Source organism: Chiloscyllium punctatum, chromosome 36, assembly GCF_047496795.1.
Source record: "Chiloscyllium punctatum isolate Juve2018m chromosome 36, sChiPun1.3, whole genome shotgun sequence".
In the NCBI taxonomy this organism is placed as follows: Eukaryota; Metazoa; Chordata; class Chondrichthyes; order Orectolobiformes; family Hemiscylliidae; genus Chiloscyllium; species Chiloscyllium punctatum.
Window position 1 is genome coordinate 14,417,249 of NC_092774.1, and position 21,866 is coordinate 14,439,114.

Consider the following 21,866-nt stretch of genomic DNA (forward strand, 5'->3'; position numbering starts at 1 on the left):
ACCCCCCTCACTGTCTGTTTAATCCTCGGGCTGTTTACCCCCCTCACTGTCTGTTTAATCCTTGGGCTGTTTACCCCCCTCACTGTCTGTTTAATCCTTGGGCTGTTTACCCCCCTCACTGTCTGTTTAATCCTCGGGCTGTTTACCCCCCTCACTGTCTGTTTAATCCTTGGGCTGTTTACCCCCCTCACTGTCTGTTTAATCCTTGGGCTGTTTACCCCCCTCACTGTCTGTTTAATCCTTGGACTGTTTACCCCCCTCACTGTCTGTTTAATCCTTGGGCTGTTTACCCCCCTCACTGTCTGTTTAATCCTTGGACTGTTTACCCCCCTCACTGTCTGTTTAATCCTCGGGCTGTTTACCCCCCTCACTGTCTGTTTAATCCTTGGGCTGTTTACCCCCCTCACTGTCTGTTTAATCCTCGGGCTGTTTCCCCCCCTCACTGTTACTTGTGCAATTGCTGAGGGTAGTGTGTAAATCCTAGTGAAGGAGATTATACACCAGCATGTATATGTTCCTCAGTTATTGAAGGGGCAGGACCTGTTGAGAATGGTTAGTAAATGTGGTGCACTAAGTCTTGTTAACATGGATATAGTTTATTATTTGGAAAAGTAGACTTTATTATTTAGAGTCGTAGAGATGGAAACAGACCCATTCGGTCCAACCTGTCCATGCCAACCAGGCCTGTGTCTCAATTGGCAAAATAGACAGACAGGAGACTGGAAGAGCAAGCCAGGCAGTATCAGGAGGTGGCAAACGTGGTGCCACTCTTTAAGAAGGGTGGTAAGGACAAGCCAGGGAACTATAGACCAATGAGCCTGACATCAGTGGTGGGCACATTGTTGGAGGGAATCCTGAGGGAGAGGACGTACATGTATTTGAAAAGGCAAAGACTAATTAGGGATAGTCAACATGGTTGTGTGTGGGAAATCATGTCTCACAAACTTGATTGAGTTTTTTGAGGAAGGTAGAGCAGTAATGTGATCTATATGGACTTCAGTAAGGCACACTTGACATAACCGTGCAGGCTCCTCGCTATTTTTGATGTTCATGTTACCTCGAACCCTCATGATTATATTAATCTCAATGAGGTCACCCCTCAACCTCCTGTGCTCCAGTGAAGAGAGTCTCAGCCTCTCCTTATAACTTAAACCCTCCAATCCTGGCAACATCCTGGTAAGTCTTTACTGAACCCTCTATAATAGTATTCTTCCTGTTACAGGGCCACCAGAAGCGTTCTCAGTACTCTACAAGTGGCTTCACCAACATCCTGTACAACTTCTAAATGATGTCCCAACTCCTTTATTCAATGGTGTGAACAAATAAGGTAAGTGTGCTGAATGCCTTCTGAACCACTCTTCCAACCAGTGATGCAACTTTCAATGAAGTATGTACCTGATCCCACCCCCACCCCCACAACACACAGGTAGTCAATCCATGTAATATCTTATAAATTCCTAGTTTGGAAATAGAACCAGTCCGATTTAAGGTTGGGATACTGACACACCTTTCCTGCATTGTCTGGGCTGAGCTGTCACCAGTTTCAAAACAAAAACCTTAAATGATCTCGAGAATATGACTTAATAATAGTTCTGGGATGTACACATTAACGAAACCAGCTACTCATTCACTGCTCTGATACAGGACATTGGAAACTTAGTGCAGGAGGCTGCAAGAAATGAGCAGCTTTAAAACAAAAACTTGGAGCTTTCAATGAGAGCCTGAGCCCGGCAGAATGTTCAGGTAACCTTTATTGCATCCCAACATTGTTACAGCTTCAGATCCCCCCAGCAAAAAGGCAGAGAAAGAGTAGTTGTTTTTTAGACAGCTCAACAACAGGGGGAGGAGCAAGGGGCGGGGCAAGGCCAACAGCAGGCCCCCGCACTACGCCTGCGTTACCTTGCACAGTTTACAAAAATCCCTTCCCCTTCAGAGACTCCCCACAGTGTGGGAGCAGGCCACTCGGCCCAAAGACTACACACCGATCCTCCGAAGGGTAACCCACCCACACAATTCCCCTAACCCTATTGCTCAACATTTACCCCTGACTAATGCACCGAACCTGCACATCCCTGTGCACGATATCCCAACCCAATCTTGTCCCACCTTCCAGCAGGGGGCCCATATCCCTCCAGTTGCCTTTTAAATGTTGCAATTGTACCAGCCTCCACCACTTCCTCTGGCAGCTCATTCCATACACGTACCACCTTCTAAATGAAAAGGTTGCCTCTTATGTCTCTTTCATATCTTTCCCCTCTCACTGTAAACCTATGCCCTCTAGTTCTGGACTCCCCCATCCCAGGGAAAAGACTTTGTCTCTCTATCCTATACATGCCCCTCATGATTTTATAATCCTACAGAAGGTCACCCCCCAGCCTCTGACGCTCCAGGGAAAACAGCCCCAGCCTGTTCTGTCTCTCCCTATAGCTCGAATTCTCCAGCCTTGGTAACATTCTTGTAAATCTTTTCTGAACCCTTAAGTTTCACAACATCTTTCTGATAGGAAGGGAACCAGAATTGCACACAATATTCCAACTGTACAGCAGTAACATGACCTCCCAACTCCTGTACTCAATATTCTGACCAATAAAGGAAAGCATACAAAACACCATCTTCACTATCCTGTCAACCTGCGATTCCACTTTCAAGGAGCTATGAACTTGCACTCCAAGGTCTCTTTGTTCAGCAACACTCCCTAAGACTTTACCATTAAATGTATAAGTCCTGCTAGGATTTGCTTTCCCAAAGTGCAGCACCTCTCATTTACCTAAATTAAACTCCATTTCCCAATTCTCAGCCCATTGGCCCATCTGATCAAGATCCCATTGTAATCTGAGGTAACCTCCTTCGTTGTCCACTACACCTCCGATTTTGGTGTCATCTGCAAACTTACTTACTATACCACTTATGCTCACATCCAAAACGTAGTGGGCCCATTATCTATTTTCAAAGTGGAATTTACAATATATTACATGTATTGACTGCCTGCAGATTGTGCAGTCTTTCAGCAAAGTAGAATGTTTAGGGTGCAGGTTTGCTCGCTGAGCTGTAGGTTTGATATCCAGACATTTCATTACCTGGCTAGGTAACATCATCAGTGGTGACCTCCAAGTGAAGTGAAGCTGTTGTCTCCTACTTTCTATTTATATCTTTCTCCTGGGTGGGGTTCCGGGGGGGGTTTGCAAGGACTGCCACAAACACTACGTCAGACAAACAGGAAGAAAGTTAGCCTCCAGGATACACTAACACCAGCTAGCCACAAAAAGACCCGACCCTCTATCCCTCGTAGCCCTCGTACGGATGAAAATAACCCCACAATTTCGACTGGGGCAGGCTAAGCAAAGACATGCCAGAGAATTCCTAGAGGCCTGGCACTCCAACCACAACGCCAGAAACAAACACATAGATCTAGATGCCATCTATCATCCCCTCAGAAAATGAACAGGAAATGACATCACCACAAACCCCAGGAACCCTATCCAGGACAAACATATAAATAGAAAGCAGGAGACAACAGCTTCGCTTCACTTGGGGGTCACCACTGATGATGTTACCTAGCCAGGTAATGAAGCGTCTGGATATCAAACCTACAGCTCAGTGAGCAAACCTACACCCTAAACATCATGCTGCAAATACAAACTCACCCCCATGGATGATCCATCTTGTGTGTGTATGAGACAGAAAAAAGTCTACGCCCGTGCTGTATATCTCTATGTCTATTTGATAACAGATGCTTTATTTCTGATGGTGTAAATGTTGTTGTAATTCATAGCTGGGTACTAATAGATGCAAGGGTGACAGAATTCCTCAAGTAGGGCACTGTAAGATTCCTAAGAGATTCCTGGTTTACTTCCTCATGAACAAACATTAAGCACGTGCGCCTATTTATGATTGTTTCATTTTTCTTATTTGATTCCCTGCTGTGACTGCACCTTTTATCAGGATGGTTGACAGGCTGGGAGATTGTGGGTTGGGTCTGGATTGAATATTTTATCGTTCCAGAAGTTATAAAGGAGAGGGGGGAGGGGGAGGGGGAGGGGGAGGGGGAGGGGGAGGGAGGTCAACGCTTTAGCAGAAATCCAGCCGTGCTGAGAACAGACCAACATCTTAGTCTGTGGGAATAGGAGGATCAACAGAGGACCGAGAAATCAGGGCCTGAAACCCGAGCTGACACCAGTCCACCCTGTGATCAGTGCTTTGATTAGCAGCATCCTTTTACATCAGTCAATGCCAGTTGTCAGACAGGTTCAGCAAGGTAAGTGGTATATTAGCAGGTTGAACTGAGATTAGAAGTGGGGATGTCTTCCTGCAGTTAGGGGGGTCATTGAATATATTTAAGGCTGAGTTCCTCGGATTTTTGAACAATAAAGTGTGGATTTTTTTGTGCGCGGGAGGTGGGTTTTTCTTTTGAATGGTTTATGTGTTGGATGCAGGCACAGTATCCACGTTGAAAGTGGAAGGCAAGAAAATGGTTTTAAGACCACGACAGAACAGTTACTGTTAGACAGCACAGAAACAGACCCTTCAATCCAACTAGTCCACGTTGACTACGTTCTCAAACTAAACTAGGGCCATGTGCCAGTGCTTGGCCCATATCCCTGTGCACCGTGCCTCTTCATATACTTATCCAAATGTCTTTTAAACGTTGCATCTGAATGTGCATCCACCACTTCCTCTTTACATTCACTCCACACATGAACCGCTCTGTTTATAAACAAACTTTTCCTGATTCTGTCCACTCCTTGAATTCATTCCCTTTCCTTTCGGTTGCTGCAAGTCGTAAATTGAAGGCCAGAATGAAAAACATGGAAAAGGAGTTGGGAAGAGGGTACCCTACTCACAGATGGTTGACAGAGTAAAGAGGTTGCAGTCTGGAGCAAACTCAATCTTCACTCAGAGACAGAGCAGCAGCAGCTTCCGAAGCTCATGTTCCAACGTCTGCATTCAGACAATAGGAAGGCTCTGATTGGCAGGAGGACCAGTCACCTTCCAGTCCTCCAGGGCTCCTGACTGGCCTCTTTCACCACCCTATCTCCCAATGATGCAACTTTCAAAGAACTATCTACCTGATTTGGAGATGCTGGTGTTGGACTGGGGTGTATGAAGTTAAATTTCACACAATACCAGGTGATACTCCAACAGGCTCATTTGTAAGCACTAGCTTTTGGAGTACTGCTCCTTCATCAGGTGGCTGTGTCTTATGATCCTGTACCACAAACACCCCATGAAGAAGCTCGTGCTTCCAAATAAGCCAGTTGGACGATAACCTGGTGTTGAGTTTGAACTTTATCCACCCCAGTCCAACACGGGCACCTCCACATCGTTTCCAGTGAACCACGCACACCCTTCTCAGTGCTGCCAGGAAACGACAATGCTGATGACATTGCACTCCTGAAAACTTTACAATTTCTAACACTACTGGCTACTCATTCACTGCTGCAATCGATACACAACATTGGAAACATAGTACAGGAGACAGTCAGAAATGGGCACAGCAGGTCAGGCAGCACCTGAGGAAGAGCTTTTACCCGAAATGTCGATTTTCCTGCTCCTCGGCCGCTGCCTGACCTTCTGTGCGTTGCCAGCACCACTCTAATCTTGACTCTGATCTCCAGTATCAGCAGTTCTCACTTTCGCCTGTAAGAAATGAGCAGTTTTAAAACAAAAACCTGTTGCAGTTTAAAGCTCACATTGAGAGTCTGAGCTCAGTGTGAAGTTCAGGTAATCTTTATTGTGACCCAACTTTGTTACAGCTTCAGAATCTCCCAGCAGAAAGGTGTAGAAAAAGTAGCAATTTTTTAAAAACAGCTCAAGGTCAAAGTGCAACCCCTCACTTTCTTCATTATTGGTCACCACTGAGTAATTGCATCCTTGGTACAGCCTTAACCTGGAGGAAGTACTGCCTCACTCAGCAATTTCAACCTGTATGTAAGAAAGTTGGATGAGCAGCATAGAGTCAACCAGACTGCTGTGGGGCTGGAGTCACGTGTAGACCAGACCGGGTAAAGGATGCAGCTGGGACGACTTGCTCTAATAACCGCTCAAGTCTTCCCTAAAAAAAAGAACTGAGTGAATCAGATGGGGGTTTTCTTCCACCCCCACCCCACCAACAATGGTTTCACGTCAGATTCTGAACTCCAGATTTCTGACCAAATTCCAATTCCACCATCTGTCACAGTGGGAATCGAACTTGGGAGCCACTGGAACTGGGTTGATAGTCCAGTTAATAAAGGCACTCGGCCGTCGTTCTTTCAATCCCCCTGCAATACCACGTGATCCCGCTGGTGGGTCAGCAAGGAGGCGGCCTGGGTAAAGGCCTTCCTGCACTTGGGGCAGTTGAAAAGGCCTCTCCCCGATGTGGATCCGCTGGTGGGTCTGGAGGTTGGAGGAATCGCTGAAGCTCTTCCCGCAGTCAGGGCAGGGGAACGGATTCTCCCCGGTGTGACTACACCAATGAGTCTCCAGGGCAGATGGGAAACGGAAGCCTTTCCCGCAGTCACCACACTTTCATGGTTTCTCCACTGGGCAGGATTCCTCAGGTTTCTCCATGGCTGAAGCTTCAGCCCACACAAATGCATGTGGAGCCTCTCTCCACCGTGAATTCCCCTTTCCAGACCGTATAGCTGTTACACGCTCCTCACTCAGTGCACTGCAATGGTAGGGTCTCTCATCCAGTCCCACTGATGCTGAAAATGTACCCAAACAGGAACCAAAAAACTTTGCTCCTTCTCACAGAATCATAGTTGAAAATCTTTGTGGTCCCGATGGATTGAGTGACTGTCAGACATTGACGTCAAAGTGAGGACTGCAGACGCTGGAGAGTCAGAGTCAGAGTCAGAAATTACAGCACTGGAAAAGCACAGCAGGTCAGGCAGCATCTGAGGAGCAGGAGAGTCAACGTTTCAGGCATAAGCCCTTCATCTGTTGATTTTGAAACTTCCGTCTTCAGATCCTCAAATGTAAAAAAAGAGATTACAAAATGTCATCACTGTCAGTGCAGGATAGAAATTCTGAACAAGGAATTCTACTTTCTGCGGAATATTCTTTTCTTTTGTTGTTCCACAAAATTGAAAGCACCATCCCACTCTCTCTCTCCCTCTGTTCTCACTCCACTCTAACTAATTCCCCTGAAGGTGCTGATTCAGGATCTTACAGGGGCTGAAAAGCAAAAACATCAAGACTGACATCTCTCTGAACTTTGGATAATTCCACCTGAAAGTTAATATCTTTCACAACATTGGGATACTGCTGAGAGGTGAGCAGGTCTGATTTTGGGAAGCAAAAAAAATGAGTTTGTGCCAATCTCTTCCCTTCAGAGTGTGGAAGCAGGCCACCCGGCCCCACAAATCCACACCGACCCTCTGAAGGGTAACAGACCTACCCCAATTGCTCATCATTTACCCCCTGATTATTGCACCTAACCTGCACATCCCTGGGCACGGTCAATCCATCCTAACCTGGACAAAGTTAAAAATCACAACACCGGGTGAGTGTTCAACAGGTTTATTTGGAAGCACTTGCTTTCAGAGCGCTGATCCTTCATCAGGTGGTTCTGGAGAATAAGACCATAGACACAATTTATAGAAAAACATTATAGTATCCTGCCCTTGAAATGATACATTGAACAAACCTGGATTGTCAAGTCTTTCAGCTTTTAGACTGGGTTGCAGCTATCATTAACATGGAAATCCCAGACCTTCCTGCAAGGCACCTTATCAAGATAACTCGAAGTTTTATAGTAAAATGTGACATCTCAGCTCAGACAATGCATTAAGGGTGTGAGGTCAGAGTCTGTCTGTATCCTGATCTGTAGTCAGACTGGTTCTATTTCCAAAGTGGAATTTACACAATATTACATAGATTGACTGCCTGCAGATTGTGTACTTTTTGAACAAAATAGAATGTATCTGCAAATATCATTCTGCAAATACAAATTCACCCCCATGGCCTTGTTATGTGCGTGTGTGCATGAGAGAGAGAGAAAAACTCTTTCTGTGCTGTATAGCTCTATGCCAATTTGATAACAGATGCTTTAGTCCTGTTGATGTAACTATTGTTGTAAATCAGAGCTGCATACTAACAGCTCGATGTAAGAGAGAAAGAATTCCTCAAGGAGGGCACCACACGAATCCTGGGAGCGCCCTATTTCTGGTTTACTTCCGAATGAATAAACATTAGGACACGAGCACCTATTTATTTCTAATGTTGTTTCATTTTTCTTGTTTGATTCCCTGCTGTGACTACACTGTGCCTGGATGGTTAACTGGCTGGGAGATTGTGGGTTGGGGCTTGATTGACTGAATGTTTGATTGTCCCAGAAGGTGTAAAAGTGGGAGGTGGGGGGGTCCAAAGCTTCAACAGAAATCCAGCAGAGCTGAGAACAGACTGACATCCACATGCCTTTTAAATGTTGTAATTGTGCCAGTTTCCACCACCTCCTCTGGCAGTTCGTTCCATACATGCACCACCCTCTGTGTGAAAAGGTTTCCCCCCAGATCCCTTTTAAATCATTTCACTCTCACCTCAGACAAATGCCTTCTAGTCTTGGACTGCCCTACCCTGGGGAAAAGACCTTGGGGTTTCCCCTCTATCCATGGCCCTTACAAAGGTCTATAAATTTACCCCTCAGCCTCTGATGATCCGTGGAAATGTCCCTGGCCTATTCAGCCTCTCCCTATAGCTCAAATCTTTTCTGACACATTTCAAAGTTTCATAACATCTTTCCTGCAGCAGGGAGACCAGAACCGAATGCAGTATTCCAAAAGTGGTTTAACCAACATCCTGGACAGCCACAACATGACCTCCCAACTCATCTACTCAATGCTCTGACCAATCAAGGTCATCCTACCAAATGCCTCATTCACTATCCTGGCTACCTGAGAACTATGGAACCTGCACTCCAAGGACTCTTTGTTCTGCAACATTCCCCTTAACTGTGTCAATCCTGTCTGGATTGCTTGACCAAAATGCAACAACTCACATTTCTCAAAATTTCATTCCTTCTACCACTCTTTGGCCCATCCGATCAATTCTCTTTTCCCTCTCATTCCCAAGAAGCTGAAAATCTCCATCCCACACACCCTCCCTCCATTCTCACTTTGCTGACCCTAATCCCCGCTGTACCTCATCCTGAAGGGTCTGGTTCATGCTGATTACCAGGCCCACACTCGGGGGGGGGGGGGGGGGGCATTCTAATTGAAACATACATAATCCTGGACAGAGTGGACATTGCGAAGATGTTTCCACTGGTGGGACTGACTCGGACCCAAGGGCCAGAGGGCACAGCCTTTTCGAACGAAGATAAGGAGAAACTCCTTCCGCCAGAGAGCGGTGAATCTGTGGAATCTATTTCCACAGCAGGCTGTGGAGGCCAGGTCACTGAGGATACTTAAAACGGAGACAGTTTTAAGTATGAAGAGGATCGAGGGTTATGGGGAGAATGGGGTTGAGAAACCGAGCAGCCACAATTGAATGGGGTGAACAGACCTGATGGCGAAAGGGCCTCATTTCTGCTCCTATGTATTAGGGCCTCTTGCTGTCCTGGATATAGTGATATAGTGAGAGAGAGAGAGAGTTGGGAGCAGGACTAGGCCATTCGGCCTTTCGAGTTTACACCAGTATTGAACAGTTCATAACTGAATATGAATATATCTACATCGAGGTGGATAGGCTGGGAGTTTTTCCACCGGAACACAGGAGGTTGAGAGGTGACCTTAAAGAGGTTCATTAAATCATGGGGAGGGTAGACGAGGTGAACCGCAGGTGTCCTTTCCCTAGGATGTGGTTTCAAGATTTGGGAGCAAGTGAGGAAGGTGAGTGGAGAAAGATTATCAAAAGACTTGAGTAGCACCTTTTTTTTAAAAAAGAGTAATTTGTGTGTGGAATCAATGTCCAGACACGGTGGTGGATGCTGGTACAGTAACAAGGTTTAAAAGACATTTGGATAAGTCCATGAATAGGAAAGGTTCAGAGGGATGTGGGTGACACACAGGCAGGTGGGACTGGTTTAGTTTGTGCACACAGTCAGCATGGCCTTCCTCTATAAACATCCACTCCTTTCTTGTTCAAAAATCAGATGAACTCAGCCTTGAATATATTCAATGACCCCCTAACTGCAGGAAGACATCCCCACTTCTGAACTCAATTCCTCTTGCTAATACACCACTTGCCTTGCTCATTGCCTGCTGCACCTGTCTGACAACTGGCACAGAAGGACACTGATGCCCCTCTGAACACCCACGCATCATTCCTGATGAAGGGCTCGTGCCCCAAACTTCGACTGTCCTACTGCTCGGATGCTGCTTGACCTACTGTGCTTTTCATTGCCAGACTTAACCTGGGCAAGAACATAGTTTTAAGACCAGTACAGAACAGTGACAGTCATACAGCATAGAAACAGACCCTTCAGTCCAACTAGTCCATGCTGACTATATTCACAAATTAAATAATCCCATCTGCCTGTGTTTGGTCCTATCCCTCCGAACCTTTCCTTTTCATGTACTTATCCAAACATCTTTTAAACATTAATGTACCTGCACCTACCACTTCCTCTAGACTTCATTCCACACACAAACCACTCCTTTTTTTTTTAAAAAGAAAGGAGCTCCTCAAGTCTTTAAAATCGTTCTACTCTCACCTTAAACGTTTGCTGCCTAATCTTGAAATGACACCTTCCATTCACCTCATGATCTTTTAAACCTGTCTAAGGTCACCTTCTAACGTCCAATGCTCCAGTGAATAAAGTCCCAGCCTCTGCTTGATGTAGGGAGATCCATATCCATTTGTGATCTGTTCAATGCTGGTGCAGGTGTTCAAAGTTTGGGAGAAGATTTGTAGCTCGGGTGCTCATTGTTGTGGTTCTGTTCGCCGAGCTGGGAATTTGTCTCGCAAACGTTTCGTCCCCTGTCTAGGTGATATCCTCAGTGCTCGGGAGCCTCCTGTGAAGCGCTTCTGTGCTGTTTCCTCCGGCATTTATAGTGGCCAGTCTCTGCCGCTTCCGGTTGTCAGTTCGAGCTGTCCGCTGTAGCAGCTGGTATATTGGGTCCAGGTCGATGTGTTTGTTGATAGAGTCTGTGGATGAGTGCCATGCCTCTAGGAATTCCCTGGCTGTTCTCTGTTTGGCTTGCCCTATAATGGTAGTGTTGTCCCAGTCGAATTCATGTTGCTTGTCTTCTGCGTGTGTGGCCACATCGACCTGGACCCAATATACCGGCCACTACAGTGGACAGCTGGAACTGACAACCGGAAGCGGCAGAGACAGGCCACTATAAATGCCGGAGGAAACATCACAGAAGCGCTTCACAGGAGGCTCCCAAGCACTGCTGGTGCAGGCTTAAAAGACCAAATGGCCGACTCCTGTTCCCAATTCTGACAGGTTCCCAGGACATTTCCTCTGCTCTGAAGCTCTTCAACCATGTTGTGCTACATTGGGGAGACTGGGCGCCTCCTAGCAGAGCGCTTTAGGGAACATCTCCGGGACACCCGCACCAATCAACCAAACCGCCCCGTGGCCCAACATTTCAACTCCCCCTCCCACTCTGCCGAGGACATGGAGGTCCTGGGCCTCCTTCACCGCCGCTCCCTCACCACCAGACGCCTGGAGGAAGAACGTCTCATCTTCCGCTTCGGAACACTTCAACCCCAGGGCATCAATGTGGACTTCAACAGCTTCCTCATTTCCCCTTCCCCCACCTCATCCTAGTTTCAAACTTCCAGCTCAGTAACTGTCTCCTTGACTTGTCCAGACTTGTCCGACCTGCCTATCTCCTTTTCCACCTCTCCACTCCACCCTCTCCTCCTTGACCGATCACCTTCATCTCCTCCCCCACTCACCCATTGTAATCTATGCTACTCTCTCCCCACCCCCACCCTCCTCTAGCTTATCTCTCCACCCTTCAGGCTCACTGCCTTTATTCCTGATGAAGGGCTTTTGCCCGAAACGTCGATTTCACTGCTCGTTGGATGCTGCCTGAACTGCTGTGCTCTTCCAGCACCACTAATCCAGGTTAGGTGAATTGTCCATTGCAATCAGGGATGCGTATGTTAGGTGCATTACTCCGGGGTAAATGTAGAGTAATAGGATAGGGGAATGGGTCTGAATGGTTTGCTCTTTAGAGAGTTGGTGTGGACTAGTTAGGCCGAAAGGCGGCTTTCCACACTGCAGGAATTCGAAATTATTGACTTGTAGCAACTGAAAGGATAGGGAGTGAATCCAGGCAGGTGTCAGGCTCTGGAAAAGTTGGTCCAGGTTTGTGTTTCAATTGGCAAAATAAACAGGCAGGAGGCTGGGAGATTACAGCAAGCCAGGCAGCATCAGGAGGTGGAGAAGTTGACGTTTCTGGTGTACCCCTTCAGGATGGGGCGTGGGTGTAGGGGGAGCTGCAGAACAAGGGGGTGCTTGGGGGGGGGGGGGGGGGAGGATAGTGAAGTGGGGATAGGTGTTGGGGGGGGGGGAGGATCGTGAAGTGGGGATAGGTGTTGGGGGGGGGGGAGGATCGTGAAGTGGGGATAGGTGTTGGGGGGGGGGGGGAGGATAGTGAAGTGGGGATAGGTGAAGACAGGTAGAGGGTAGGATCTGGTTGATCAATGGGAGGAAGGAATCAAGTTGGCAGGGAGGAGTGGAAGGGATGGGGAGGAGTTGGGGGATGGGAAGGGAGGTTATTTTAAATTGGAGAACTCAATGTCGAGTCCTCTGAGCTGTAGGCTGCCCAGGTGGAAGATGAGGTGGTGTTCCTCCAATTTACGGTTTGCTTCATTGTGGTAATGGAGAAGACCTAAGATGGTCATGTCAGAAAGGGCGTGGGAAGGGAAATTAAAATGGATGGTGACTGGGAGGTCCGGTCGGTTGCTGCAGACCCGGCCGTAATGCTCAACAAACCATTTCCCAAGTTTACACTCTGTCTCCCCGATGTAGAGAAGACCACAATTGGCAAACACGTGGCAAGTGCAGTACCATAATATGAAGTTATACCCTTTGCTGTGGAAAAAAAGCAGAAAGGTATATTGTTTAAATGGTGATGTATTGGGATGTGGAGAAAGTGAGAACTGGAGATCAGAGTCGGAAAGTCTGGCAATGAAAAGCACAGTAGGTCAAGCAGCATCCGAGCAGTAGGACAGTCGAAGTTTCATCAGGAATGATGCGTGGATGTTCAGAGGGGCATCAGCATCCTTCTGTGCCAGTTGTCAGACATCACAATCTCACTTTATCAAGCAGGCACACGTGCAAATACACACACTCCCACGCGCAGTCTTATACACTAACTCACATACACACACTTCCCTGATGAAGGGAGTTTCCCCGAAACGTCAACTTCCCTGCTCCTTGGATACTGCCTGATTTGCTGCAGCACCAAACTCTCGATCCTAAACCTATTATCCTCTAGTTCTGACTGCCCCATCCAAACAAAAATACCTTGTCTATTTACCCTATCCATGTCCCTCATGATGATATAAAAGCATATAAGGTCACTCCTCAGACTCTGGCAAGCTACGGAAAACAGTACCAACCTATCCTTCTGTCTAACCTCACCCAGGGCACCAAAGCACATACCTGAGGTCGCAAAGTCTGCTCCCTCCCTGGATTCACTCCAGTTGCTACAAGTGAGCCTGCTCCGCAATCATTAAGATCATGGCTCATCTATCCATAGACTCATCTCCTCCTCCCTGCACTGTCACAAGGAACCCATTAATTCCACTACCAGGCAAAAACCCATCCAACTGTGTCTTGAATATACTTAATGAAGCTGCTTCTATTGCTTCCTTGGCCAGAGAGTATTCCATAGATCTTGATGAAGGGCTATTGCCTGAAACATCGATCTTCCTGCTCTCCGGATGCTGCCTGACCTGCTGTGCTTTTCCAGCACCACTCTAATCTAGACTATTCCAAAGATTCACGACCCTCTGGGAAAAGCAGTTCCTCATCTCTGCCTGAAAGCTACTCTCTCTAACCTTGAGGCCTAGTCTCACCCACCAGCAGAAATTACCGGACAGGGTAGGGCTTCATCCCCACAGTGCAATGACATTGGGAAGCTGTTTCCATTGGTAGGAGAGACTAGGACCAGAGGGCACAGCTTTAAGAATAAAAGGAAGACCTTTAGGAACAGAGATAAGCGATGTCGCCTTTTCTGCCGACAGCGAGGAGCATGGACAATGTGTTGGTGACACCAGCGAGCAGGTGCGCTGTTGTTCACACTGAGGAGCAGACACAATATGCTCTGTGGCGATGCTGGTGTTATTGACAGATGTTAAGTGTTCAAATGCCAATGGGAGAAATAAAGGGTAGAGCCACAGTTCTTTTTTCCCCCAAGTGGCTCAACGTTTTATAGCTTTTGCATTTTGTCTGGCTGCTCACTCTTTTTTAAAGTGTCTTTTTGTCAGTGTAGGGGTGAGGTTCACAACGAGAGAGCACAGGTTTAGGGTGAGAGCAGAAAGATATTAAAAGGTACCTAAGGGGCAACTTTTCCATGCAGAGGGTGGTGCATGTATGGAATGAACTGCCAGAGGAAGTAGTGGAGGCCGGTATAATTACAGCATTTAAAACACATCTGGATGGGTATATGGACAGGAAGGGATTAGAGGGATAGGAGCCAAGTGCTGGCAAATGGGACTAGATTAATTTAGGATATCTGGTTGGCATGGACAGGTTGGACCGAATGGGTCTGGCTCCGTGCTGTACATCTGTGACTAAATAATAAAGTCTACTTTTCCAAATAATAAACTATATCCATGTTAACAAGGCTTAGTGCACCACATTTACTAACCATTCTCAACAGGTCCTGCCCCTTCAATAACTGAGGAACATATACATGCTGGTGTATAATCTCCTTCACTAGGATTTACACACTACCCTCAGCAATTGCACAAGTAACAGTGAGCGGGGGGGGTAAACAGCCCAAGGATTAAACAGACAGTGAGGGGGGTAAACAGCCCAAGGATTAAACAGACAGTGAGGGGGGGTAAACAGCCCGAGGATTAAACAGACAGTGAGGGGGGTAAACAGCCCGAGGATTAAACAAGGATTTTACTAACGGCCGCCCTCCCGCCACTTCCTCGCTCGAGCAACTTCTCCTCCCAACCGCCTTCGCCCCCGCGTGACGTCTGCACGGGGGGGATGGGCAGGGGTTGGGTATGGGTGGGATACTGTTCAGAGGGCCAGAGTGAAATAGATGGGCTGAATGGCCTGCTTCCACCTTGTCGGAATTCGATGACCCTCCCCACAAAGGAGCATTTTATCTGCATCTATCCTGTCAAGCCCCTTTCAGAAATCTACTGGTTTCGATAAAGGTATACTGCACAGAAACAGACACTTCGGTCCAATTTGTCCATGTTGACCAGGATTCCCAATCTAAAACCAGTCCCACTTGCCTGCATTTGGCCCATATCCCTCTAAACCTTTCTACTCATGTATCCATCCGAATGCTGTTTCAATGTTGTCACTGTACCTGTATCTACCACATCCTCAGCAAGTTAATTCCACATGCAATTCACCCTCTTTCAAAATATTGCCCCGCCGGTTTCTTTTAAATCTCTCTCCTTATATTTAAATAAAAATGCCCCCCCTCCCCCTCCCCTAGTTTTGAGTTCCCCAGCGCTGGATTGTTCTATGTTCTAAACTTAGTGCAGGAGGCTGAAAGAAATGAGCAGCTTTAAAACAAAAACCTCTCGGAGCTGAAAGCTTTCAATGAGAGTCTGAGCCCAGTGTTAAGTTCAGGTAACCTTTATTGCAAACCAACTTTGTTACAGCTTCAGATCCCCCCAGCAAAAAGGCAGAGAAAAAGCAGTTGCTTTTTGAACCCCACACCTCCCCTCCTCCTCACCCCCCCCCCCCACCCTGTCTTTACTATTGGGTAAAAACAATGACTGCAGATGCTGGAAACCAGATTCGGGATTAGTGGTGCTGGAAGAGCACAGCAGTTCAGGCAGCATCCAAGTAGCTTCGAAATCGACATTTCGGGCAAAAGCCCTTCATCAGGAATAAAGGGAGAGAGCCTGAAGCGTGGAGAGACTAGTGAGAGGAGGGTGGGGGAGTGGAGAAAGTAGCATAGAGTACAATAGGCGAGTGGGGGAGGGGATGAAGGTGATAGGTCAAGGCGGAGGGTGGAGTGGATAGGTGGAAAAGAAAATAGAAAGGTAGGACAAGTTAGGGGGACAGTGCTGAGCTGGAAGTTTGGAACGAGGGTGAGGTGGGGGAAGAGGAAATGAGGAAACTGTTGAAGTCCACATCGATGCCTTGGGGTTGAAGTGTTCCGAAGCGGAAGATGAGGCGTTCTTCCTCCAGGCGTCTGGTGGTGAGGGAGCGGCGGTTGAAATGTTGGGCCATAGGGCGGTGTGGTTGATTGGTGCGGGTGTCCCGGAGATGTTCCCTAAAGCGCTCTGGTAGGAGGCACCCAGTCTTCCTAATGGGTTTTGGGGGGGTGGACCTAACCAAGTAGATACGGAAGGCGGAAAAGGGGTGGGGAGGGAAATATATCCCTGCTGGTGTGGTCTGTTTGGAGGTGGCGGAAATGTCGGCAGACGATTTGGTTTATGCGAAGGTTGGTCGGGTGGAAGGTGAGCACCAGGGGCGTTCTGTCCTTGTTACGGTTGGAGGGGTGGGGTCTGAGGGCAGGAGTGCAGGATGTGGACGAGATGCCTTGGAGGGCACCTTTAACCACGTGGGAAGGGAAATTGCGGTCTCTAAAGAAGGGGGGCATCTGGTGTGTTCTGTGATGGAACTGGTCCTCCTGGGAGCAGATCCGGCGGGAGCAGAGGAATTGGGAATACGGGATGGCATTTTTGCAAGAGGTAGTGTGGGAAGAGGTGTAATCCAGGTAGCTGTGGGACTCGGTGGGTTTGTAGGAAATGTCGGTGTCAAGTCGGTCATCATTAATGGAGATGGAGAGGTCGAGGAAGGGGAGGGAGGTGTCAGAGATGGTCCAGTTAACTTTAAGGTCAGGGTGGAATGTGTTGGTGAAGTTGCTGAATTGCTCAACCTCCTCGCGGGAGCACGAGGTGGTGCCAATGCAGTCATCAATGTAGCGGAAGAAGAGGTGGGGAGTGGTGCCGGTGTAATTACAGAAGATCAACTGCTCTACGTAGCCAACAAAGAGACAAACATAGCTGGGGCCCATACGTGTGCCCATGGGCTACCCCTTTGGTCTGGAGGAAGTGGGAGGATTCGAAGGAGAAATTGTTAAGGGTGAGGACCAGTTCAGCCAAACGAATGAGAGTGTCAGTGGAAGGGTACTGTTGGGGACGTCTGGAGAGGAAAAAACGGAGGGCTTGGAGGCCCTGGACATTGCGGATGGAGGTGTCGAGGGATTGGATATCCATGGTGAAGATGAGGTGTTGGGGGCCGGGGAAACGGAAGTCTTGGAGGAGGTGGAGGGCGTGGGTGGTGTCTCAAACAGATGTGGGGAGGTCCTGGACTAGGGGGAATAGGACAGTGTCGAGGTAGGTAGAGATGAGTTCAGTGGGGCAGGAGCATGCTGAGACAATGGGTCGGCCAGGGTGGCCAGGCTTGTGGATCTTGGGAAGGAGGTTGAACCAGGCAGTGCGGGGTTCCCGGACTATGAGGTTGGAAGCTGTGGTTGGGAGATCTCCTGAGGTGATGAGGTTCTGTATGGTCTGGGAGATGATGGGTTGGTGATGGGGGTTGGGTCATGGTCGAGGGGGCAGTAGGAAAAGGTGTCTTCGAGTTGGCGTTTGGCTTCAGCGGCGTAGAGGTCAGTGCGCCAGACTCCCACTGCGCCCCCTTTATCCGCTGGCTTGATGGTGAGGTTGGGATTGGAGCAGAGGGATTGGAGGGCTGCGCGTTGTGAGGGTGAGAGGTTGGAGTGGGGGAGGGGGGGTAGACTGGTTGAGGCGGTTAATGTCCTGGCGGCAGTTGGAAATGAAGAGGTCGAGGGCAGGTAATAGGCCAGCGCGGGGTGTCCAGGTGGATGCAGTGTGTTGGAGGTGGGCGAAGGGGTCCTCGGAAGGTGGGCGGGAGTCCAGATTGTGAAAGTAAGCTCGGAGGCGGAGGAAGTGTTCGACATCACGGCGTGTATTAAATTCATTGATGCGTGGACGGAGGGGGATGAAGATGAGTCCTTTGCTGAGGACTAATCGTTCGTCGTCAGTGAGGGGGAGGTCTGGGGGGATGGTGAAAACGCAGCAGGTCTGGGAGCTGGGATCTGGTGTGGGTGTGGAGCTGGGAGTGGGTGTGGAGCCGGTAACTGGAGTGGGTGTGATGGGGGGGGGGAATGGGGGGTGGAGTCATGAGCAGGGGTGGTGTTCCCCTCAGGGTTCTGTAGGCCAGGAATGGCGACAGTGGGATCTGTGGGGGGCATGTCAGCAGAATGCAGGTGAGTGGCGTTGGTGGGGGCGGAAGTGGGGGTGACCACAGCAGTAAGGGTGGCGGAAGTCACTGAGCGTGTGACATCAGCGATGATGTGAGGGGCAGAAATGATGTCACATGTGACGCACGAGGTATTGTGAGGGGCGGAAGTGGCTGTGGGAGTAGCCATGATGGGGGCGGAAGTGACATCAATCAGCGTGGGGGCGGCAGCTGCACCAGCCGCATGGCTAATGGCGTCCAAGCAATTTCAGAGGCCGGGGGAATCTTCTGGAATGTTTGAGGAGCGCTGGTTATGGAGGTGGGTGGATAAAAGTTTGTTGTACTTACAGTTTTTGATGTTTAAGATGGAGTTGAAATACTGTTTGTTGAGAGTATGAATTCTCCTGAGGATGTAGTACAGAGGGGGTCCTTTGTAATTCTGAGAGAGTGTGGCCCTCAGCTGAGGCAGGGCTGACTGGAGAGAGGTTAGGTGACGGCGCATTGCTGCAAGCGCGGAGCGGAGGATCCTGAAGGAGAACCGTTGCTGGTGTTTTTTGAATCTGTAGTCTGTACTGTTTGTCCTGTTCGGATCCGAACTCTGCTGGTTTAAAGGTGGTCTGGAGTCCATGTGGGATGAGTTGGTTACGGAGGCAGGCACTGAGGAAGCGAATGGGGCTGTGGTAGCGAGTCTGTTTCAGGACATGGTTGAAGAGCCTCAGGGCAGAGGAAATGACCTGGGAGTTGCAGTGGGAGAGGGACTCCCTGAGATTCTTGTAGACAGAGGAGGAAAACTTCTTCAAGGCAGGCATCCTTGCAAGAGGATTCGCAGTAGGGTTAAAATCAACGAGGTAAAAACAAGGACTGCAGATGCTGGAGACCAGATTCTAGAATCACACAACTCCAGGTTGGAGTCCAACAGGCTTCTTTGGAAGCAGTAACTTTTGGAGTGCTGCCTCATCGTCAGGTGGTTGTGGAGGATAAGATCCTGAGACACAATTTAGAGCAAAACATTCCAGCGTCCTGCCACTGAAATGGTATATTGAACAAACCTGGATTGTTAAGTCTTCCACCTTTTCAAATAGGTTGCAGGTCTCATTACAATGTGAATCCCAGAACTTCTTGTTGTCACCTTCTCGAGATAACAAGGTTTGATAGCAAAAGCTCACATCTCAGCTCAGACAATGCATTAAAGGTGTGAGGTCAGAGTCGGCCTGTATCCCAATCTTGAGTCAGACTGGTTCTGTTTCCAAAGTCAAAGTTACAAGCTATTACATGTATTGACTGCCTGCACACACCACACCTCCCCTGTACCCCCCCTCACTGTCTTCACTATTGGCCAGCACCAAGTTGTCCCTTTGTAATTGGATCCTTGGTACATCCGTAACCCGGAGAGAGTATTGCCTCACTCAGCAATTTTAACCCGTACCCCGTCTCCAAGTAAGTGTCTCCCTGCTCATTTGCCAGGAAGGGTCAATGTAGAGTCAACCAGACTGCTGTGGGTCTGGAGTCAGGTGTAGGCCAGACCGGGTAAAGGATGCAGCTGGAACGACTGAGTGAATCCTTTCCCACAATGGCGGTTCCCTTCCCTAACAAGGGAGAGGGGGAAATCAGATGGGGGCTTTCTCCCCCCCCCCCCCCCCCGCCCCCCCCCGACCTCCCTCTCCCTGAAACGGTCTCACCGTTAGATTCCGAACTCCACATTTCTGACCGAATACCGATTCTGACATCTGTTGTGGCGGGATTTGAACCCGGGAGTCCCCGGAAACAGGTCGACAGTCCAACTGATATTGGCACTCGGCCGTCACTCCTTCAATCCCCCTGCGATGGCACATGAACTCGCTGGTGCCTCTGCAGGTGGGAGGAGCGGGTGAAGCCCTTCCCACACTGAGAGCAGGTGAATGGTCTCTGCCCGGTGTGGATCCGATGGTGGGTCAGCAGGGAGGAGACCTGGGTAAAGGCCTTCCCACACTCGGGGCAGCTGAAGGGCCTCTCCCCGGTGTGGACGCGTCGGTGGGTCAGCAGGTTGGAGGAGCTGGTGAAGCCCTTCCCACACTGAGAGCAGGTGAACGGCCTCTCCCCCGTGTGGACCCACTGGTGTCTCAGCAGGGAGGAGACCTGGGTAAAGGCCTTCCCACACTTGGGGCAGCTGAAGGGTCTCTCCCCCGTGTGGACACGCTGGTGGGTCAGCAGGTTGGAGGAACTGCTGAAGGCCTTCCCACACTTGGGGCAGCTGAAGGGTCTCTCCCCCGTGTGGATACGCTGGTGGGTCAGCAGGTGGGAGGAACTGCTGAAGGCCTTCCCACACTCAGGGCAGCTGAAGGGTCTCTCCCCCGTGTGGACACGTTGGTGGTTCCGCAGGTGGGAGGAGTAGGTGAAGCCCTTCCGGCACAGAGAGCAGGTGAACGGCCTCTCCCCCGTGTGGACCCGCTGGTGGGTCAGCAGGTTGCAGGAAGTGCTGAAGCCCTTCCCGCACTCGGGGCAGCTGAAGGGCCTCTCCCCCATGTGGATACGCTGGTGGATCAGCAGGTGGGAGGTATACCTGAAGCCCTTCCCGCACTGAGAGCAGGTGAATGGCTTCTCCCCCGTGTGGATCCGCTGGTGGGTCATCAGGTGGGAGGATGTGCCGAAGGCCTTCCCGCACTCGGGACAGCGGAAGGGCCTCTTCCCCGTGTGGATCCGCTGGTGGGCCTGCAGGTTGGAGGAATGTCTGAAGGCCTTTCTGCAGACAGGGCAGAGGAATGGCTTCTCCCCGGTGTGACTGCGCCGATGAGTCTCCAGGGCAGACGGGAAATGGTAGCCTTTCCCACAGTCACCACACTTCCACGGTTTCTCCACAGGGCGGGATTCCTCTGGTTTCTCCATGGCCACAGCTTCAGCTGCACACAAACACGTGTAGAGCCCCTCCCTGCCTTGAAGTCCCCTTCCCAGGCTGTATAACTGTTTCAGGCTCCACACACAGTTCGCTGCAACAGTGGGATCTCTCGTCCAGTCCCATTGATGCTGAAAACGTCCTCAAACAGGAACCAAAAAGTGTGGATCCCTCTCACAGAAATCACAGTCAAAAATCGTTGCGGTCCCGATGGATTCAGAGACTGTCAGACATTGACATCAAAGTGAGGACTGCAGATACTGGAGAGTCAGTCAAAAAATGTGGCGCTGGAAAAGCACAGGTCAGGCAGCATCCGAGGAACAGGAGAGTCAATGTTTCGGGAATAAGCCCTTCATCCATTGATTTTGAAACTTCAAGTCGTCAGATTTTCATATACTCTGCAAAAAGAGATTACAAAAGTCATCACTATCAGTACAGGGTAGAAATTCAGAACAAGCAATTCTACTTTCTGTGGAATATTCTTTTGTTGTTCCACAAAATTGAAAGCACCATCCCACTCTCCCTTCCCCTCTGTTCTCACTCCACTCTAACTAATTCCCCTGAAGGTGCTGATTCAGGATCTTACAGGGGCAGAAAAAGCAAAAACATCAAGACTGACATCTCTGTGAATTTTGGATACCTCCACCTGAAAGTTAATATCTTTCACAACACTGGGATCCTGCTGAGAGTGAGCAGGTCTGA

The 21,866-nt window shown here is 49.1% G+C and overlaps 3 protein-coding genes across 3 annotated transcripts in view; 1 reads left to right on the top strand and 2 right to left on the bottom strand.

Moving 5' to 3' along the window:
* Positions 1–21,866, top strand: part of LOC140460011 (uncharacterized) — a 209,542-nt gene that overhangs the window by 155,573 nt on the left and 32,103 nt on the right. The window lies entirely within an intron of this gene.
* The window catches only part of LOC140460739 (uncharacterized), a 200,566-nt gene that overhangs the window by 48,053 nt on the left and 130,647 nt on the right, over positions 1–21,866 (bottom strand). The gene's annotated exons all lie outside the window — the stretch shown is intronic.
* Positions 19,949–21,562, bottom strand: LOC140460753 (uncharacterized). Its single transcript, XM_072555414.1, has one exon. The coding sequence runs from the start codon at positions 21,155–21,157 to the stop codon at positions 20,105–20,107; it is 1,053 nt and encodes a 350-aa protein (XP_072411515.1). The 5' UTR covers positions 21,158–21,562; the 3' UTR covers positions 19,949–20,104.